Source organism: Pseudophryne corroboree, chromosome 12 (genome assembly GCF_028390025.1).
Source record: "Pseudophryne corroboree isolate aPseCor3 chromosome 12, aPseCor3.hap2, whole genome shotgun sequence".
Taxonomy (NCBI): domain Eukaryota; kingdom Metazoa; phylum Chordata; class Amphibia; order Anura; family Myobatrachidae; genus Pseudophryne; species Pseudophryne corroboree.
The window spans coordinates 5,923,945-5,943,565 of record NC_086455.1 but is presented as its reverse complement, the minus strand read 5'-3'; the positions used below and the strand labels follow the sequence as shown (position 1 = coordinate 5,943,565).

The window sequence follows — 19,621 nt, the reverse complement described above, 5'->3', positions numbered from 1 at the left end:
CACGCCCTGCGTTCGCCCAGCCACGCCTGCGTTTTTCCTGGCACGCTTGTGTTTTTTCGAACACTCCCTGAAAACGGTCAGTTGACACCCAGAAACGCCCACATCATGTTAATCACTCTGCGGCCAGCACTGCGACTGAAAAGCTTCACTAGACCCTGTGTGAAAGTACATCGTTCGTTGTAATAGTACGTCGCGCATTGCGCCGCATACGCATGCGCAGAAGTGCCATTTTTTTGCCTCATCGCTGCACAGCGAACGAATGCAGCTTGCGATCAACTCGGAATGATGTGCGAAATGTAGCACCTCTACGATCAGCTTCCCTAACATGCGGGGGGGACGCCCAGCACAGAGCTAGTCCGCCCCGCATGTCAGGCCCCCCCGCACAGGTACAAAAGCATCGCACAGCGGCGATGCTTTTGTACTTTAGGAGTAGCTCCCTACCAGCGCAGCTCCTGCGCGCTGGCAGGGAGCTACCCATCGCTGTGAGGGTCGCATCGGCTGCGAGTGACGTCACTCAGCCACTGACGTCACTCAGCGTTCCCTGGACTGTGCCCCCTAAATGGCATCCAAACGTCGCCATCCTGCCGAGCGACTGCCTCTGCCTGTCAATCAGGCAGAAGCGATCGCAGGGCTGAGAAAAAAAGCCGGCACTGTTCAGACCTGATTGGCTGCTGTGCGAATACGCACAGCAGCGATCAGGTCTGAATTAAGCCCTATGGGCCTAATTCAGGCTGGATCGCAAATTGCGATCAAACCGGAATTTCTGCGTTCGCCCGGCGCTTTCCTGATGCTTCCTGCTTCGCCACTTTACAGAGGCACAGCGGGAAGCACTACCGACAAGTGACTGGTGGACGCTGTGTCTCCGCTCCCGGCCGGCTCCACTGAGCATGCACAAGATGTCGCAACCATCGTGTGGCTGCAAATGGGGTAACGACACTGGCAGCTGTTGAAATAGATAGCTGCAGGTGTCGGAACATTAAATGCCAATGAGTGTTCATACATTGGGCGGCACATCGGCGCGCTATTTGGTCAGGGCCGGCCGGCTCTGGTTGGGTTCAACAGATCCACCCGTCAGAAGAAGACATCCCATCTCCAGCCACTCTCTGTGATTGAGCGGCGTGTGGGCCGTCCGTGGACGGATCAATCTGTACGCACTATCCCTCTCTGCCCGTATGCGTACAGCTGATTGGTGTATGCTGCAGTCTGCCAGAGCCGTGCGCAGTGCGACTTGTGTGTGACTCAGAATCAGACGACTAATACCTTAGATCAGTGGTTCTGAAACTCGGTCCTCAGGGCCCCACACGGTTCACGTTTTCCATGTCACCCGGCAGCTGCTCTGTGTATCACCAACTGCCACATTTAATAAATCTACAGGTGACCTGGAAAACATGAACCGTGTGGGGTCCTGAGGACCGAGTTTGAGAACATGTGCATTAAATACTGATTACACAATGTACTATCTAATTTTGTTTTAAAAAAACAATAATAAAAATAAGTTTAAAAAGAAAAAAAAAAAGTTTGGGAAAAGTGGATGTGGGAGACGCAGGGTGTCGGTGTGTTCCGGGTGACCAGTCAGAGTTTGCTGGCAGTAAAGTATTTGGAATGGCTGGCAGCCCCAGCCTCATGACGTCGCCCCGGCCCATTCTTCTACCATGCCAGAAACTTTTCCTCTTTCTTTTCAGTCTCCCTTGTTCCCTGTCCAATCCCAAATTGAGTCTCATCCCTGCTCTCCCCTTCCCCTCCTCCAGGACTCTCCTCCCACATCTCCACCTTCCCTCTATTGCCTCTCTGCTTTTGTACTCTCCCCTTCTCCCCACCCTCCTTCCTCCCCACTCCTCTCCAGCTCAATATGGCGAAATCCTATGATCATCTCTTCAAACTTCTACTCATTGGGGACAGCGGGGTGGGGAAGACCTGTCTGATCGTCCGCTTCTCAGAGGACAGCTTCAACAGCACTTATATTTCCACCATAGGTGAGTCCCCGGCCCTCATACCTGCTGCATTCCTCACCTGCAGCCACACTGCCAGAGAGACTCAGCACTCAGTACGCTCCCTGCTCTGCTACACAGCTGAGGCTGAGCCACCTAGATTGCAAGCTCTTGGTGTCAGTGCCTTACGGTGCTGTTGCAGCACTTTCTGAATCTTTACCCTGTTCTCTAAGAGTTTCTTTCATACTGGCTGCTCCCTGGCTGTATACGTCTCTCTGTAGCTGTATAGGCTGTGTGTGTGTTTTGTGTAGACAGTTTGTTGCAGGGTCACTAGTGGGGAATTGTTGGTTAAGTCACCGCTGTTCGGCTTTGTAATGTTTTTCTTGAGAGTTTGTTGTCGATGTTGTTTCTAAGCCGGCGTTCAGCAATAAGTCACTTATACAAGTCTGGGGAATGAGTCAGAAGGCACACGGGGAGCTGGTCACTTTTCCTGTGCGTTTTCCAGTATGTAGCGGCCGGTGAGATAACTTCCCAGTCTCTATTGCTGCTGGGATACGCGCTGCTCTCCTTGGTGCAACAATGCCAGGAACAGGAGCTCTCCCTCTGATCAGTTTGCACTTTGAATCAGCTCTTTTCCTTCCTGGCGGAAGAGCGCTCATCCCTGATCCATCTGCCGCCCACAGTCCGACGCAGGATGCAGCTCTTTATAGGTTGAGGTTAATTCCAGGAGCTGGCTGATGTTGGCATTATCCTGCCTTTGTCGGGCACTAGTGTTATATATCACTAGTCTGGATTAGAATTGTTATTTACTGTGTTTGTACTGTGTGCATAGGGGGGCAATTTCAAAGGTGCGGACAGGTTTAAAGTTGGAAGGGGGGTCGGTCCTAACTTGTCTCGTAACCGCAGTGTTATAATAAAGCCTCCAATGTTTTCCCGGAGTGCTCCAACCTATAAATGTGACCCTATGTTGCTATAGACCCCTGGCTGTATCCACATGAATGATGTCGCTTTAATAACTAATTAGGACTTATTGTGATACTTGCAGACCCTCCGGGAGACTGTGGGTGATCACCGAGGGGACCTGAGAGAGCCTGCAAGTGTCCCCAATGCCCGGTCAGAATGAGATAATTTGGTCATAATGCAGCATGACCATGTGATATGTGATGTCACCCTCTGGCCACCTTGGCGCGATGGTGTGTTCTGCGTCACCACGCAGCAGCAGGTGGATCATATGGAGTCTTGTGACGCGAAACGCGTTGCTAAGTCCCCTCTGGCCTGACTTCACGGAGTTCAGAAAAGTTTTCAAGTATGACTCAAGTATGAATGAGAGATGTATGAGACATACGTGACCTATTGTATGTACGCACAGTTCCAGAGGCCTCTCCTATAGAAACCTTTAAAAACAGACTCATGACTCACGCATTTCACTATTATAAAACAATATAAATACACATACAACCCAAATGCATAGTTCTCTCTTCTGCTAGGCTTAGTCTGTGTCTTGTGTAGCTTTAAAGAGGCAAATGTAAAACACTTTGAGTCCTATTGGGCGACATGTGCTATATAAATATTATTATTATTATACTACGCCCTGGCCTTGCGTTGTTTGAACGGTTCCCATAACTTCAGCTCTTATGTCTGTGCAGGGATCGACTTTAAAATCCGAACCACAGAAATCCAGGGGAAGAAGATTAAGCTTCAGGTCTGGTGAGTCATGCGGAGAGAACATGTTTCACATATTACGCTGAGACTGAGACGGTTCCTTTGGGCCCTGGGAGTGGAGCCAGCAATTAGCCCAACCAGTGGAGGCCGGATCCAGCGTGTCTGTGGGTGTTATCCGGGTGTGCTAAACTCCCCATGTCTGTCCTGCCGTAAGAACGAGCGCGCCATTGTGTATCTACAAACACCCTATTATTTCATTATTAAGTATCATCTTCAGGAAACGGGGATCCACGGACAATAAGGGTCTGATGACTTTATTCAGACCCAATGGAATGAAATACCCAGATAATCTAATTTGGTCTGCACACGCGCACCGGCCTCAGCACGCGCGCGCACGACCCTTCTCCGTGCGGCTGCATGACTTCACACACAGCCGCTCCGAGAGAAAAAATGGCGCTGGACCGCCTGCCAGTGCAGCCAGGGGTCAATCACAAATCGATGCATCCACAATTTAATGAATTGATTGCGTCCGCAAATTAAATTGCGGACGCATCGTGAGGCGGCGCCACACACATGCTGGGCGCAGTGACATGCGGTGAGGTCAGTGACTGGAGAGGCACTGGCAGCTAAACCCCCCCTTCCCCATTGAGGAAAAAAAAAAAGTGTAGTCCCCTCACACACCACTAACGCCAGCACCAGGCAGAACCAGCCAGGGAGGATAATGCTATAGCAGGGGAGACGCTCAGTGTGGGGTTCCCATGCTATAACATTAATCACCCCCCAAGCCAGTCAGCCCAGGGCTGGAATTCCTCGGAAAGTGGGGCCCCAAAACAATAAAAATGGGGTCCTCCCTCCCGAGCAACAACCAGCGCTGATATCCCAGTGCTATGCCCCGCACCCCTGGTGGTGGTGGGTGCGGGGTTAATTGTATGCTAATATTGTTCTTTACATGTGGCCTACAGCTCCCTTCAAGCCTGACCAAGCATGCTGGCACTTGAAGTACCACAAAGGGTCCGCTGGCACCTGTAGTCCACCTGTAAAGAAAATATTAAAAAAAAAACCCACAACACTGTCTTTAAAAAAAAGTTTTATTACACAGGGTCTTCACCTGGGGGCGGGGCCTATAAGCTCTTTTGCATGGCCGCCTTCCCAGGGCTTCCGGCATCTTCACCTGGTGGGCGGCGGCTGCTAAGCTCTTTTGCATAGCCGCCCATCCAGGACTTCCACGGCGTCTTCTATCTTCAGGAGCTCTTCTCTGCTCCTCCTCCGCCGTCGGACTGACAGCCACTGCCTCGCGCTGACTTACATAAGTCAGCGGGAGGGGGTGGGCCATCTTGAATTTAAAAAATGACGCTGAGGCGCCATTTTTGAAATTGGAAGCCACTCTCCGCTGCCGAACTCTGCAGAATGGCCCTAACTGCCGCCACCCGCATCTCCGCCGCATCCCGCCACCCGCACCTCCGCTGCATTGGCCCGCCGCCACTGCCGCCCGCATCTCTGCCGCATCCTGCCGCCGAACCCACCAATTGATGACAGGGGATCCAGTGACGGATCCGCTGGCCAATCACTGTGTCCTCACTCACAGGGGCGTGCTTTCATAGGTTGAAAGCACGTCCCTGGATGAAAGCGGCACCTCTAATGGTGCCGCTTTCCTATGTAATTTCAATGGGCTTTTCCTGCCCATGGCTTGCCTGCGCCCACCCCCCGCTCTCACACATTTCCCATTCACAACGGGAGGCACCGCGACCGGTGCCTCCCAAACACCTTGATAATGATTAGAATAATAAAGGAGATACTTATGACACAGAATATGTGTCATATGTATCTTCTTTATATTATTTTACTCATTAATGACAGGGGAGGCACTGCCTCCTACCTCCCCTGCCTCCCCTGCCTGCACGTCCCTGGCTGGGCGGCCCCCAGTATGTGAGGAGATGGATGCAGATCTTGCTGCAGATGCAATGATCTACATCCATATCTGAATGACGTCCTTCCTTCGTCTAATTCCCTAACACGCACGCGCACACACACACACACACACACACACACACACACACACACACACACACACACGCGCGCACATATACACTAGGGGCAATTTTATTAGAATTCAATTAGCCTATCAGTATGTTTGCATATGGCAGGAAATGAGGAAACCCACATAAGCATGGGGAGAACATACAAACTCCACACAGACTGGGCCATGACTGGGAATTGAATTCGTGACCTCAGAGCCTAATTCATGTACAGAAATGCATTTGCAATTGCGATATTTGTAGGCTCCGGAATTACTTATCGCAAGTGAAGCTGCCGCCCAGAATAGGATACGGACGCCACCGGAGCCATAGCAAACTCATTCACAACTCCGTGCACATACACAGTGTATACGCACCAGTGAGAACACTGACCGCTGGGGTAGCCCTATGACTACACAGACAGACGCGGCAGTAGCGGCCATATTTTTTTTGTATATAATCGCAGCCGATGGTAGATACACGCCCTGAGAACGCCCGTGACACCCCTGCGTTTTGTCTGCCACTCCCCATTAACACCCCCATACGTTAATTTACAAGAGAAAAACATGATATTTGTAAATAAAATCAATTAAACGGATTAAATACGAATAAATATGTTTGTGCTTTACCCAGGGACACAGCTGGACAGGAGAGATTTAAAACCATCACAACGGCTTATTATCGGGGGGCCATGGTGAGTATTTCAGCTTCTTCAGCTTCCAGGTCATACAACTGATGTTAGGGGGGGTCAGAGTAAGTGGGGAGGTCAGGGCAGGTTGGAGTAATGAAGAACGGGTTTGTAAATTAGTAGAGGAATGGAGGAAGATAAGATGAGAGGAGATTCATATTCAGCCTCTTGTTGGCTGTAGTAATGCTCAGCAACCAGTAGGTGGCAGTGTTTGCTTGCTGTCATCACCCAAGCTACGATATATAGTAGATCTGAAGTCTGCAGGTCACTTGCATCAGAAACAAGGTTATAGCCAGAACTTACACGGATAATGATGTGATTATTACACCTTAATAATAACGGTACCCTCCACCGCTCACCCCTGCACTTGTCTTTTCATTTCAGGGGATAATTCTGGTTTATGACATCACTGATGAGAGATCCTTTGAAAATATTCAAAACTGGATGAAGAGTATTAAAGAGGTGAGAATGGGAGGAATGTCAGGAGACACGAGGGTAGCGACGTGACCCCTATAAATGGCAGGCCAATTATTTCAAGCGATTTTGTATGTTTTCACTTCTCCAGCGACAAAGTCGGAATTGACTTGCCTGCACAGTCTATTTTTCATAGCGATAGTGACCTGGCGGGAACGCGCATCGCTATCGCTCACTGTGTACACTCAGAGCGATGGGGGTGATTCCGAGTTGTTCGCTCGCTAGCTGCTTTTAGCAGCATTGCACACGCTAGGCCACCGCCCTCTGGGAGTGTATCTTAGCTTAGCAGAATTGCGAATGAAAGATTAGCAGAATTGCGAATAGAAATTTCTTAGCAGTTTCTGAGTAGCTCCAGACTTACTCCTACACTGCGATCAGTTCAGTCAGTTTCGTTCCTGGTTTGACGTCACAAACACGCCCAGCGTTCGTCCCAGCCACTCCCCCGTTTCTCCAGACACTCCCGCGTTTTTCCATGACACGCCTGCGTTTTTCCGCACACTCCCAGAAAACGGTCAGTTTCCGCCCAGAAACACCCACTTCCTGTCAATCACACTACGATCACCAGAACGATGAAAAAACTTTGTTACGCCGTGAGTAAAATACCAAACTTTTGAGCTAATTTACTTGGCGCAGGCGCGCTGCGTACATTGCGCATGCGCAGTTTGCGACTAATCGCTCCGTAGCGAAAAAAAATAACGAGCGAACAACTCGGAATGACCCCCGATATGCACTAACTTTCTTAGCGATTTTGACTATATAGTCAACATCGCTGAGCCATATCGCTCCCTGTGTACACACCTAGGGCAGAGATGGGTATTAGGCGACCCTGTGAGGCTTTACCTTGTCCCCAGATCTGTGTTATTACATGTTATCTGCTATTTGTCATATAACCGAGAAAATTACTTCCACATCACGTGACCTCATCTGTACAAAGCTGCAAGGTCACATAGCACAGCCAATCAGAGGAGTCTCTATGTGTGGTGACTCGGTTTGTCTGTATGGTTATGTGACGGGTGGTGACTCGGTTAGTCTGGTTATGTGACGGGTGGTGACTCGGTTAGTCTGGTTATGTGACAGGTGGTGACTCGTTTAGTCTGTATGGTTATGCGACGGGTGGTGACTCGGTTAGTCTGGTTATGTGACAGGTGGTGACTCGTTTAGTCTGTATGGATATGTGACGGGTGGTGTCTCGGTTAGTCTGTATGGTTATGTGACGGGTGGTTACTCGGTTAGTCTGTATGGTTATGTGACGGGTGGTGACTCGGTTAGTCTGTATGGTTATGTGACGGGTGGTGACTCGGTTAGTATGGTTATGTGACAGGTGGTGACTCGGTTAGTCTGTATGGTTATGTGATGGGTGGTGACTCGGTTAGTCTGTATGGTTATGTGATGGGTGGTGACTCGGTTAGTCTGTATGGTTATGTGACGGGTGGTGACTCGGTTAGTCTGTATGGTTATGTGACGGGTGGTGACTCGGTTAGTCTGTATGGTTATGTGACGGGTGGTGACTCGGTTAGTCTGTATGGTTGTGTGACGGGTGGTGACTCGGTTAGTCTGTATGGTTGTGTGACAGGTGGTGACTCGGTTAGTCTGTATGGTTATGTGACGGGTGGTGACTCGGTTAGTCTGTATGGTTATGTGACGGGTGGTGACTCGGTTAGTCTGTATGGTTGTGTGACGGGTAGTGACTCGGTTAGTCTGTATGGTTGTGTGACGGGTAGTGACTCGGTTAGTCTGTATGGTTGTGTGATGGGTAGTGACTCGGTTAGTCTGTATGGTTGTGTGACGGGTGGTGACTGGGTTAGTCTGTATAGTTATGTGACGGATGGTGACTGGGTTAGTCTGTATGGTTATGTGACGGGTGGTGACTGGGTTAGTCTGTATGGTTATGTGACGGATGGTGACTGGGTTAGTCTGTATGGTTTTGTGACGAATGGTGACTCGGTTAGTCTGTGTGGTTATGTGACGGGTGGTGACTTAGTCTGTATGGTTATGTGACGGGTGGTGACTCGGTTAGTATGGTTATGTGACGGGTGGTGACTCGGTTAGTCTGTATGGTTATGTGATGGGTGGTGACTCGGTTAGTCTGTATGGTTATGTGCCAGGTGGTGACTCGGTTAGTCTGTATGGTTATGTGACGGGTGGTGACTCGGTTAGTCTGTATGGTTATGTGACGGGTGGTGACTCGGTTAGTCTGTATGGTTGTGTGACGGGTAGTGACTCGGTTAGTCTGTATGGTTGTGTGACGGGTAGTGACTCGGTTAGTCTGTATGGTTGTGTGATGGGTAGTGACTCGGTTAGTCTGTATGGTTGTGTGACGGGTGGTAACTCGGTTAGTCTGCATGGTTATGTGACGGGTGGTGACTCGGTTAGTCTGTATGGTTATGTGATGGGTGGTGACTCGGTTAGTCTGTATGGTTATGTGACGGGTGGTGACTCGGTTAGTCTGTATGGTTATGTGACGGGTGGTGACTCGGTTAGTCTGTATGGTTATGTGACGGGTGGTGACTCGGTTAGTCTGTATGGTTGTGTGACGGGTAATGACTCGGTTAGTCTGTATGGTTGTGTGACGGGTGGTGACTCGGTTAGTCTGTATGGTTATGTGACGGTGGTGACTCGGTTAGTCTGTATGGTTATGTGACGGGTGGTGACTGGGTTAGTCTGTATGGTTATGTGACAAATGGTGACTCGGTTAGTCTGTGTGGTTATGTGACGGGTGGTGACTTAGTCTGTATGGTTATGTGACGGGTGGTGACTCGGTTAGTATGGTTATGTGACGGGTGGTGACTCGGTTAGTCTGTATGGTTATGTGATGGGTGGTGACTCGGTTAGTCTGTATGGTTATGTGACGGGTGGTGACTCGGTTAGTCTGTATGGTTATGTGACGGGTGGTGACTCGGTTAGTCTGTATGGTTATGTGACGGGTGGTGACTCGGTTAGTCTGTATGGTTATGTGACGGGTGGTGACTCGGTTAGTCTGTATGGTTATGTGACGGGTGGTGACTGGGTTAGTCTGTATGGTTATGTGACGAATGGTGACTCGGTTAGTCTGTATGGTTATGTGACGGGTGGTGACTCGGTTAGTCTGTATGGTTGTGTGACGGGTAGTAACTCGGTTAGTCTGTATGGTTGTGTGACAGGTGGTGACTCGGTTAGTCTGTATGGTTATGTGACGGGTGGTGACTCGGTTAGTCTGTATGGTTATGTGACGGGTGGTGACTTAGTCTGTATGGTTATGTGACGGGTGGTGACTCGGTTAGTATGGTTATGTGACGGGTGGTGACTCGGTTAGTCTGTATGGTTATGTGATGGGTGGTGACTCGGTTAGTCTGTATGGTTATGTGACGGGTGGTGACTCGGTTAGTCTGTATGGTTATGTGACGGGTGGTGACTCGGTTAGTCTGTATGGTTATGTGACGGGTGGTGACTCGGTTAGTCTGTATGGCTGTGTGACGGGTAGTGACTCGGTTAGTCTGTATGGTTGTGTGACAGGTGGTGACTCGGTTAGTCTGTATGGTTATGTGACGGGTGGTGATTTGGTTAGTCTGTATGGTTATGTGACGGGTGGTGACTCGGTTAGTCTGTATGGTTGTGTGACGGGTAGTAACTCGGTTAGTCTGTATGGTTGTGTGACAGGTGGTGACTCGGTTAGTCTGTATGGTTATGTGACGGGTGGTGACTCGGTTAGTCTGTATGGTTGTGTGACGGGTAGTGACTCGGTTAGTCTGTATGGTTGTGTGACGGGTAGTGACTCGGTTAGTCTGTATGGTTGTGTGACGGGTAGTGACTCGGTTAGTCTGTATGGTTGTGTGACGGGTGGTAACTCGGTTAGTCTGCATGGTTATGTGACGGGTGGTGACTGGGTTAGTCTGTATGGTTATGTGACGGGTGGTGACTCGGTTAGTCTGTATGGTTGTGTGACGGGTAGTGACTCGGTTAGTCTGTATGGTTGTGTGACGGGTAGTGACTCGGTTAGTCTGTATGGTTGTGTGACGGGTGGTGACTCGGTTAGTCTGTATGGTTGTGTGACGGGTGGTGACTCGGTTAGTCTGGTTATGTGACAGGTGGTGACTCGTTTAGTCTGTATGGATATGTGACGGGTGGTGACTCGGTTAGTCTGGTTATGTGATGGGTGGTGACTCGGTTAGTCTGGTTATGTGACAGGTGGTGACTCGTTTAATCTGTATGGTTATGTGACGGGTGGTGACTCGGTTAGTATGGTTATGTGACAGGTGGTGACTCGGTTAGTCTGTATGGTTATGTGACGGGTGGTGACTCGATTAGTCTGTATGGTTATGTGACGGGTGGTGACTCGGTTAGTCTGTATGGTTATGTGACGGGTGGTGACTCGGTTAGTATGTATGGTTATGTGACGGGTGGTGACTGGGTTAGTCTGTATGGTTATGTGACGGGTGGTGACTGGGTTAGTCTGTATGGTTATGTGACGAATGGTGACTCGGTTAGTCTGTATGGTTATGTGACAGGTGGTGACTCGGTTAGTCTGTATGGTTATGTGACGGGTGGTGACTGGGTTAGTCTGTATGGTTATGTGACGGGTGGTGACTGGGTTAGTCTGTATGGTTATGTGACGAATGGTGACTCGGTTAGTCTGTATGGTTATGTGACGGGTGGTGACTCGGTTAGTCTGTATGGTTATGTGATGGTTGGTGACTCGGTTAGTCTGGTTATGTGACGAATGGTGACTCGGTTAGTCTGTATGGTTATGTGACAGGTGGTGACTCGGTTAGTCTGTATGGTTATGTGACGGGTGGTGACTGGGTTAGTCTGTATGGTTATGTGACGGGTGGTGACTGGGTTAGTCTGTATGGTTATGTGACGAATGGTGACTCGGTTAGTCTGTATGGTTATGTGACGGGTGGTGACTCGATTAGTCTGTATGGTTATGTGACGGGTGGTGACTCGGTTAGTCTGGTTATGTGACAGGTGGTGACTCGGATAGTCTGTATGGTTATGTGACGGATAGTGACTCGGATAGTCTGGTTATGTGACGGGTGGTGACTCGGTTAGTCTGTGTGGTTATGTGACGGATATTGACTCGGTTAGTCTGGTTATGTGACAGGTGGTGACTCGGATAGTCTGTATGGTTATGTGACGGATAGTGACTCTGTTAGTCTGGTTATGTGACGGGTGGTGACTCGGATAGTCTGTGTGGTTATGTGACGGGTGGTGACTGTTAGTCTGTATGTTTATGTGACGGATAGTGACTCGGTTAGTCTGGTTATGTGACAGGTGGTGACTCGGATAGTCTGTATGGTTATGTGATGGATAGTGACTCGGTTAGTCTGGTTATGTGACAGGTGGTGACTCGGATAGTCTGTATGGTTATGTGACGGATAGTGACTCGGTTAGTCTGGTTATGTGACGGATAGTGACTCGGTTAGTCTGGTTATGTGACAGGTGGTGACTCGGATAGTCTGTATGGTTATGTGACGGATAGTGACTCGGTTAGTCTGGTTATGTGACGGGTGGTGACTCGGATAGTCTATGTGGTTATGTGACGGGTGGTGACTGTTAGTCTGTATGGTTATGTGACGGATAGTGACTCGGATAGTCTGGTTATGTGACAGGTGGTGACTCGGTTAGTCTGTATGGTTATGTGACGGGTGGTGACTCTGTTAGTCTGTATGGTTATGTGACAGGTGGTGACTCGGTTAGTCTGTATGGTTATGTGACGGGTGGTGACTCGGTTAGTCTGTATGGTTATGTGACGGGTGGTGACTCGGTTAGTCTGTATGGTTATGTGACAGGTGGTGACTCGGTTAGTCTGTATGGTTACATCTCTTCCTTGATTCTTGTAGAATGCAGCAGCGGGAGTTGAGAGGATGCTCCTTGGTAATAAATGTGACATGGAGAACAGACGGAAAGTCCAGAAGGAGCGAGGGGAAAAGGTAAGTCATGTGTACACCGAGGCGGATTTCTATATCACTGCTTTGTGTCTGTACAAATACCTTTTCCCCATTCTCTCCCATTCCCCAGCTTGCTAAGGAACATGGCATCCGCTTCTTTGAAACCAGCGCCAAGTCCAGTCAGAATGTGGATGAGGTAGGTGACTCTACATTCTATAGTCGTGTCCCGTCTGGAGGGGGCGGAGGCGTCCTCTGAATTTCCTAATATACACACTGTGAGCAGAGGAGACAAGCTGGACTCATCTGAGGTGCCCGTAAAGCTGGGGCCCTATTTTGGCCCCTAAGATAAACAGCAGTCTGGAGAGATGTGCAACGTTACTGTATAACATTAGCTACTTACAGCATGCATCAACCACTTACGTGTCTCCTGTCTTCTTTCCTCAGTCTTTTAACACACTGGCCACGGATATCTTAGTGCAGATGTCACGGCGAGCGGTAAGTGACGGACCTTTCATAGCCATAGGACTATAACTGTCCGCTATTGGGCTATAACTGTGGCGAGAGGCTGACGCTCTGTTTCTTACAGGCTCACGGCATGAAAGATCCAGTGGACTTAAAAAGTTCCTCTAAGAAAGGCAGCAACAAGTGTTCTGTGATATAAAGGCCCGTCGACGTGGAACGCCCCCATTATTACATGGCGTGGAGGGGCCAAGATCCAGACTCTTATTCCTGAAAGAGATTTAGAACCTGCCAACAAAGAGATTCACCGGTGTCACCCTATTTCTCCGATACGTCTCTGACAGAAACCGGGAGCGCCTTTTATTATCAGCCCCCCACACCTGAAGAAAGATCTGGAGCGTTCATATAGACATCAAATAGCGTGGGTCCCGCCATCTTTAGTCCTTGGTATGAAGACTGCAGAGGGCGCATTGATCTAGAAACCGAGGGCCACTGATTGTTGGAAGGTGGCGTAGACAGAACGGCCGCTGGCACAGATCAAGCTGGCAGCGGTACCCAGAGTATTTTCTTATTGTGTCCTGCACAACTGCAGTATTACCAGAGGAGGGCACCGGGGCGGAGGGGGAACCATGTTACACTGTACATAGGGGGATACTCCCATCTTAGGGGGTGCTAGTACTGTGATCCTCTTACTGTAAACTGCAGGAGCACATATAAAAAAGAAATAGAATTTACTAACAGAGATTTGATATTGAGGTGGATAATCTTATCTTAGAATGTTATTAGGAGGTGAGGAATGTTTTATAGGCAAGTCTTTGAATGTGTCGGCTGTACGGCAGTTACAACGGGTCTCCGGTTGATGCATAGGCACGGCATGCTGGGACTGCTAGTTCTACAACAGAGACGGGTTGTCAGACTCGTGTCATGGAGCAGATTGTTTCCACACCTACAACATTTCTACTGCAGCGGTATTCAACATGCGGCCGACCAGCTGTTGTGGAACAACATATCCCAGCATGACCTGCCGAGGTTTAGCAGGAAACTGTGGCAAATAATTCTGGGATGTGTAGTTCCACAACGGCTTGAGGGCTGCCTGTTGACTACCCTTGTTTTACTGCATATTACCCCAGAGCTGATAAACAAATAATTCCGTGTCCTCTGCGATTACCGCTGCTGTGACGTAGTAAAGAGCGCGCGGAAATGCTCCATTTAAGCTCGAGGGTGGATATTCGTTTTGAATACGTCATTGAACTGTTCTATGAAAATGTAACTTTTCATGTATTGTGGGCCTGATTCTGCGATGCACGTAATGCGTACGCAATTCTGGATGCCTGCTGTGTACAGGATCCTAATACGACTGTGCCCCCATGTTCTAAGTCGGAGGCAACGGCTCCGCTCCAGTCCTCGAGAGCAGACATTTCTAGGTGCAGGAGATGAAACTGAATTCAGCGTGCACTGAGCATACGTAGAACACATACATGCTGAGTAGACGACACGTGTGCTTCTCCTAGGAACGAACACCCTGGTGCCGCCCAGTAACACGCACTCAGCGCTCGCGGAGAGATTACTGGAGTCAGAATTGCGTGTAAGTACTTAAAGATGCTTTTGTATCCCGCGACATGCGCGCAGTTTGCTAAAGATTGCTAGATGCAGTTGGAACTTGCGACACAGAATCGGGCCCAGCACTAAAATGTCAAATGAATTAATGAATGCCTGCATGCAGGGTAAATACTGGCTGCTTCTGCATGTAGACCGCAAATACTGGGCAGCTTTATTCTTACACTGTAATTTAGATCTGGACGCGTCTGTCCCAAACACAACCCCCCCCCCCCCCTCCCCCCACTGCGGTCTTACCAAGGGGCAAAGTTACTGGCTCCTTTTGGTTTGCACCCACCTTAGAATCAGCCACTAAGCGAGCGGAGCGTTGCGGCACTGATACAGATGCGGGAGGAGCCTGGAAACCCCAGGCGAGTCATATTCGCGCAGCAGGGTTCAGCTTAAGTTATCCTTTAACTGCCTACTCCAGCACTGCACAGAGCAGAAGGGGAAGACAGTGATTGGGGTGTTCGGAACAAGCCGTCTGAGCCAATGAAAACAGTCCATTTCTAGAACTGCGGAACGTACCCGTACTTATTGGTTGGTATTGGATCACTGTATGTGAGTTACGGATACTGGTAAATGAAGGTGTTTTGCTAACACGTAGAGTCCTCTCATTGGAGCGCGCTCTACTTTGTATCATAAAATACATTTTTGCAACATTTTTCTCTCTCACATTATTTGTGTCCCAGTTTCTGAAGATATGAGTAAAGGTTGTAGATTTCTCTCCTATGCACAGCACACTTCCTGTCTGTAAGTCTATGCAGAGACGGTTGTCCTCACGTAAATGCTCGTCTGCTTGAAAAACTTGTGTAGAATCAGAAGACAGCATGAATATACCCAGGGCCGGATTAAGGGCCACATGGGCCTAGAGCTGAAAATATTCAAGGGCCTATTGTGAAAAGTGGGGGAGGTGTAATCAATGCTGTGTGGGTGTGGCCAGAGCCAGATAAGTGTGTACATCCCCTACACCAGGGGTTCTCAAACTCGGTCCTCAGGACCCCACACAGTGCATGTTTTGCAGGTAACCCAGCAGGTGCACAGGTGTATTAATTACTCACTGACACATTTTAAAAGGTCCACAGGTGGAGCTAATTATTTCACTTGCGATTCTGTGAGGAGACCTGCAAAACATGCACTGTGTGGGGTCCTGAGGACCGAGTTTGAGAACCTGTGCCCTACACGATCAACTCCAATATCTCCCTAAATATGTAAAAATATAAAAAAAAAAATGCATAAATATATGAGAAAAATAGAAATACAATCTTAATAGTTATGCTTCATGGCAGACCATGTGGCCAGCTGTTGGCTAATGATCGTCATGCTGCCATGATGATGGGCCTATTTTTAAGTGGAGGCCTGGAGCTGTAGCTCCATCCGCCCCATTGTTAATCTGGCCCTGAATATACCCCTGAGTAAATGCTGCCAGCTAGAGATGTACATCGTAGGCCGTGACATATGCCGGAATAGGCTAACGCCAGTAATCAGCACGCAACGCGAGTATTTCACGCCTGTGGATGAGCCCTTATCAGTGGCTGACCAGAGATAAATAGTTTACACTCTGCTTTTTGTCACATTTGATTGCAACACAAAATGAAGTATGCAAACTTTTACACTTGTGTAAATGCCGGCTTGTAAGAACTGTCAGCAAATCACAAGGACGTAAGTAGTGCTTGCCGGCTCTTAAAAATTCCCCTCCAGGAAAGTCTCTGAGGGGGCAACTGTGTCGTAGGCGGGGGGGAGGGGCATGGGACCGCAATTGTATCATTGTAGCTCCACCCACCATTGCTCAAAGCTGCAATTCACTGCACTTCCAGTGTTTGGCCTGGTTGCAATTCAGTGTGAGTCATATCATCAATCCCCCAGGCCGCTGACTTCGCTCAGGCATGCGGGAGACTGTTCCGCTCTCTAGGGAGTCCGGGAGAACAATAAAAATTCAGGACTCTCCCAGAAATCCACAGGTAGGCAACACATCTAACTCTAGAACCCCATACATAACACCATACCCCCCCCCCCTCCCCCGGCCTACCAGGGGCAGCAGCGCAATGTGTTGGATCACATGACATCACCGTCCTCTGCCTTCCTGCTTTAGTAGGTAAGAATTGATAGGGGGAGCTGGGGGCAATTTAAAAGCAGAAATAATAATTAAATAGACCACCTGGATTATCTTCTTCATTGTCCGCCAATGAGGATGTATGCAGGCGTTTAAAATGTAAATCCTGAGTCCCTGGTACTCCGCCTGCGTGTGCTTGGACTATGGGGGATATTCATTATGACCCAGGTAAAGGTGTCTATACATACACAGAATGCTAGAATTTGCCTCATGGCACCAGAGATTGGGGCTGTATACAGATCACATGACACCATTCCTCTGATGAAATCACTGGTAAATGGAAGAAACGCGTCAGCATGTGTAAAGGAATTAGATAAGACACTTTATGATTATGCATTTTGGACATTGCCCTGTGCATTTATAAGGTGAGTCTCTCTCATCTGGGTACCACATGGGCGCCGTGCCGCAAGCACTTTCACTGTTACCCCGTACCTACTAGAATCACACATGAGCAAATAAGATCTTCAAACATCTTAATGTGTCACAATGGAATCGGATGGCTGAATATAACAGGATGTAGTTAATATCCCGGCGGTCGGAATCCCATAGGACATTACGAATTGTAAACCAGCGCTGCCAGAGGTCATACTGACTCTGCTGCACCAGGATATAGCGTATCTGCACCAGGATATAGCGTATCTGCACCAGGAAATAGTGTCTCTGCACCAGGCAATAGTGTCTCTGCACCAGGCAATAGCGACTCTGCACCAGGAAATAGTGTCTCTGCACCAGGCATTAGCGACTCTGCACCAGGCATTAGCGACTCTGCACCAGGCAATAGCGTCTGCACCAAGCAATAGTGTCTCTGCACCAGGCAATAGTGATCTGTACCAGGCAATAGTGTCTCTGCACCAGGAAATAGTGTCTCTGCACCAGGCAATAGTGATCTGTACCAGGCAATAGTGTCTCTGCACCAGGCAATGGCGTATCTGTACCAGGAAATAGTGTCTCTGCACCAGGAAATAGTGTCTCTGCACCAGGCAATAGTGATCTGTACCAGTCAATAGTGTCTCTGCACCAGGCAATAGCGACTCTGCACCAGGAAATAGTGACTCTGCACCAGGAAACAGTGACTCTGCACCAGGAAACAGTGACTCTGCACCAGGCAATAGTGACTCTGCACCAGGCAATAGCGACTTTGCACCAGGAGATAGCGACTTTGCACCAGATAATAGCGACTCTGCACCAGGCAATAGTGACTCTGCACCAGGAAATAGCGGCTCTGCACCAGGCAATAGCGACTCTGCACCAGGAAATAGCGGCTCTGCACCAGGCAATAGCGACTCTGCACCAGGAAATAGCGGCTCTGCACCAGTCAATAGCGACTCTGCACCAGGCAATAGCGTCTGCACCAGGCAATAGTGATCTGTACCAGGCAATAGTGATCTGTACCAGGCAATAGTGACTCTGCACCAGAAAATAGCGACTCTGTACCATGCAGTAGTATACGCTACAGGTATAATAGTGACACTTATTACAGGCAATAAACCATTACTGATTTATTACGCTGCAAGTGAGGCTAATTTAGGAGATAGCCGGCATGGGTGTGGATCATAGGGTCGACAGTGTCTAGATCGTCCATGTTTGGGTCGACAGGGTCTCTAGGTCGACATGGTCTAGGTCGACAGGTCAAAAGGTCGACATGAGTTTTTAATGTTTTTTTTGGTGTCATTTTCTCAATACAGTGACCGGGAACCCCAATTAGTGCACCGTGTCCCCTCGCATGGCTCGCCATGCTTCGGGCAAGGGTTACTATTCCCAATCGTAGTCCGCGTGGATCATTAAGTCATAGTTGCCTACATGACCCTCTCCATGAGGAGAAAATGCTCTGTTCCTGGACTCTCCTGGTAATGTATGATTGCCATCACCTGTGGTGAGCTAGTTAATTGATAAGAAAGGTGTTTCACCACAGGTGATGGCAATCATACATTACCAGGAAAGTCCAGGAACAGAGCATTTTCTCCTCATGGAGAGGGGCAGGTAGGCAAGTATGCATTAACTATGAAAAAGTTTAAAAAAATATATATAAAAAAAAAAAACCTCATGTCGACCTAGAACATGTCGACCTAGAGACCCTGTCTACCTTGAAATCCTGTAGACATAATTACTGTTGACCAATAGTGGTTGACCTAAACATTGTTGACCTAGTTACTGTCGACCTAGAGACCGGATCCCAGCCGCCACAGTGTAATGAAAGGAGTAGAGGCGCTAATGTGACTTTTTAGGGTTATACCCTACGACCTAACACTAGGTCTGTGCCGAAGCTGCAGGCTAGGCCGTTATGTGCGTGCTTTGAAATAAATGCGTATCTCTGCCTGTACTCTGCGCAGACGGAGCGCGGGAGCGCAATGCTGTTCAGAGTTCCGCAGGCTTGCCTCAGGCACAAGCGCAGCGCAAATGCAAGACCTGCGCAATAAGCCAGATTATCTCTGATCATCTAGGAGCATGGGGGTGATACTGACATTTAACTAAAACCCCCAAAAGAATGTAAAACCCAACATATAACAGAAAAGAGGGCTGGTGCAGAGTGTTACACACAGCGCCGCGATTCCCCCGCCCGCCACACGAGGGCGCTCTGGCGGCCGCTCGCCGGAGCGCTGACGTCACATCCAGGAAGCGGCGCCGGGAGATCGAAAGATGGTGATGGCGCGGACGGCGGGCTGGATGCTGGGAGCGGCGACCGTGCTGAGCCTACACCGGTCAGTGAGGGGTGGGGAGGGATAACACCCATATAATGTCCCCCTCCCCCTGTGTCACACTCACTCCTGTGCCCCCTCCCCCTGTGTCACACTCACTCCTGTGCCCCCTCCTCCTGTGTC

General features: G+C 49.2%; 3 protein-coding genes across 6 annotated transcripts in view; 2 read left to right on the top strand and 1 right to left on the bottom strand.

Moving 5' to 3' along the window:
* Window positions 1-19,621, bottom strand: part of RPS27 (ribosomal protein S27) — a 59,229-nt gene that overhangs the window by 11,439 nt on the left and 28,169 nt on the right. The window lies entirely within an intron of this gene.
* RAB13 (RAB13, member RAS oncogene family) lies at window positions 1,716-15,353 on the top strand. The gene is made up of 8 exons (XM_063946758.1): window positions 1,716-1,973; window positions 3,575-3,635; window positions 6,239-6,299; window positions 6,678-6,755; window positions 12,587-12,676; window positions 12,765-12,830; window positions 13,079-13,129; window positions 13,221-15,353. Exons 1-8 carry the CDS (start codon window positions 1,850-1,852, stop codon window positions 13,293-13,295), a joined length of 606 nt encoding a protein of 201 aa, XP_063802828.1. The 5' UTR covers window positions 1,716-1,849; the 3' UTR covers window positions 13,296-15,353.
* Window positions 19,326-19,621, top strand: part of JTB (jumping translocation breakpoint) — a 164,558-nt gene continuing 164,262 nt past the window's right edge. Inside the window, exon 1 of one of the 4 annotated variants that reach the window (XM_063946762.1) lies at window positions 19,326-19,501. In XM_063946762.1, the coding sequence (XP_063802832.1) occupies window positions 19,440-19,501 (62 nt within the window). In that variant the 5' untranslated portion in view covers window positions 19,326-19,439. The remainder of the gene's footprint in view (window positions 19,502-19,621) is intronic. The other 3 variants (XM_063946760.1, XM_063946761.1, XM_063946759.1) reach the window with 3 other exon arrangements.

What these genes read in the sequence shown, in the direction of transcription:
- RAB13 (XM_063946758.1), top strand. Translation starts at nt 1,850, where the DNA reads ATGGCGAAATCCTATGATCATCTCTTCAAACTTCTACTCATTGGGGAC. An exon ending in AGAAGGAGCGAGGGGAAAAG is followed by an intron (nt 12,677 to 12,764) that starts GTAAGTCATGTG and finishes CCCATTCCCCAG; the next exon opens with CTTGCTAAGGAACATGGCAT. An exon ending in TGCAGATGTCACGGCGAGCG is followed by an intron (nt 13,130 to 13,220) that starts GTAAGTGACGGA and finishes TGTTTCTTACAG; the next exon opens with GCTCACGGCATGAAAGATCC.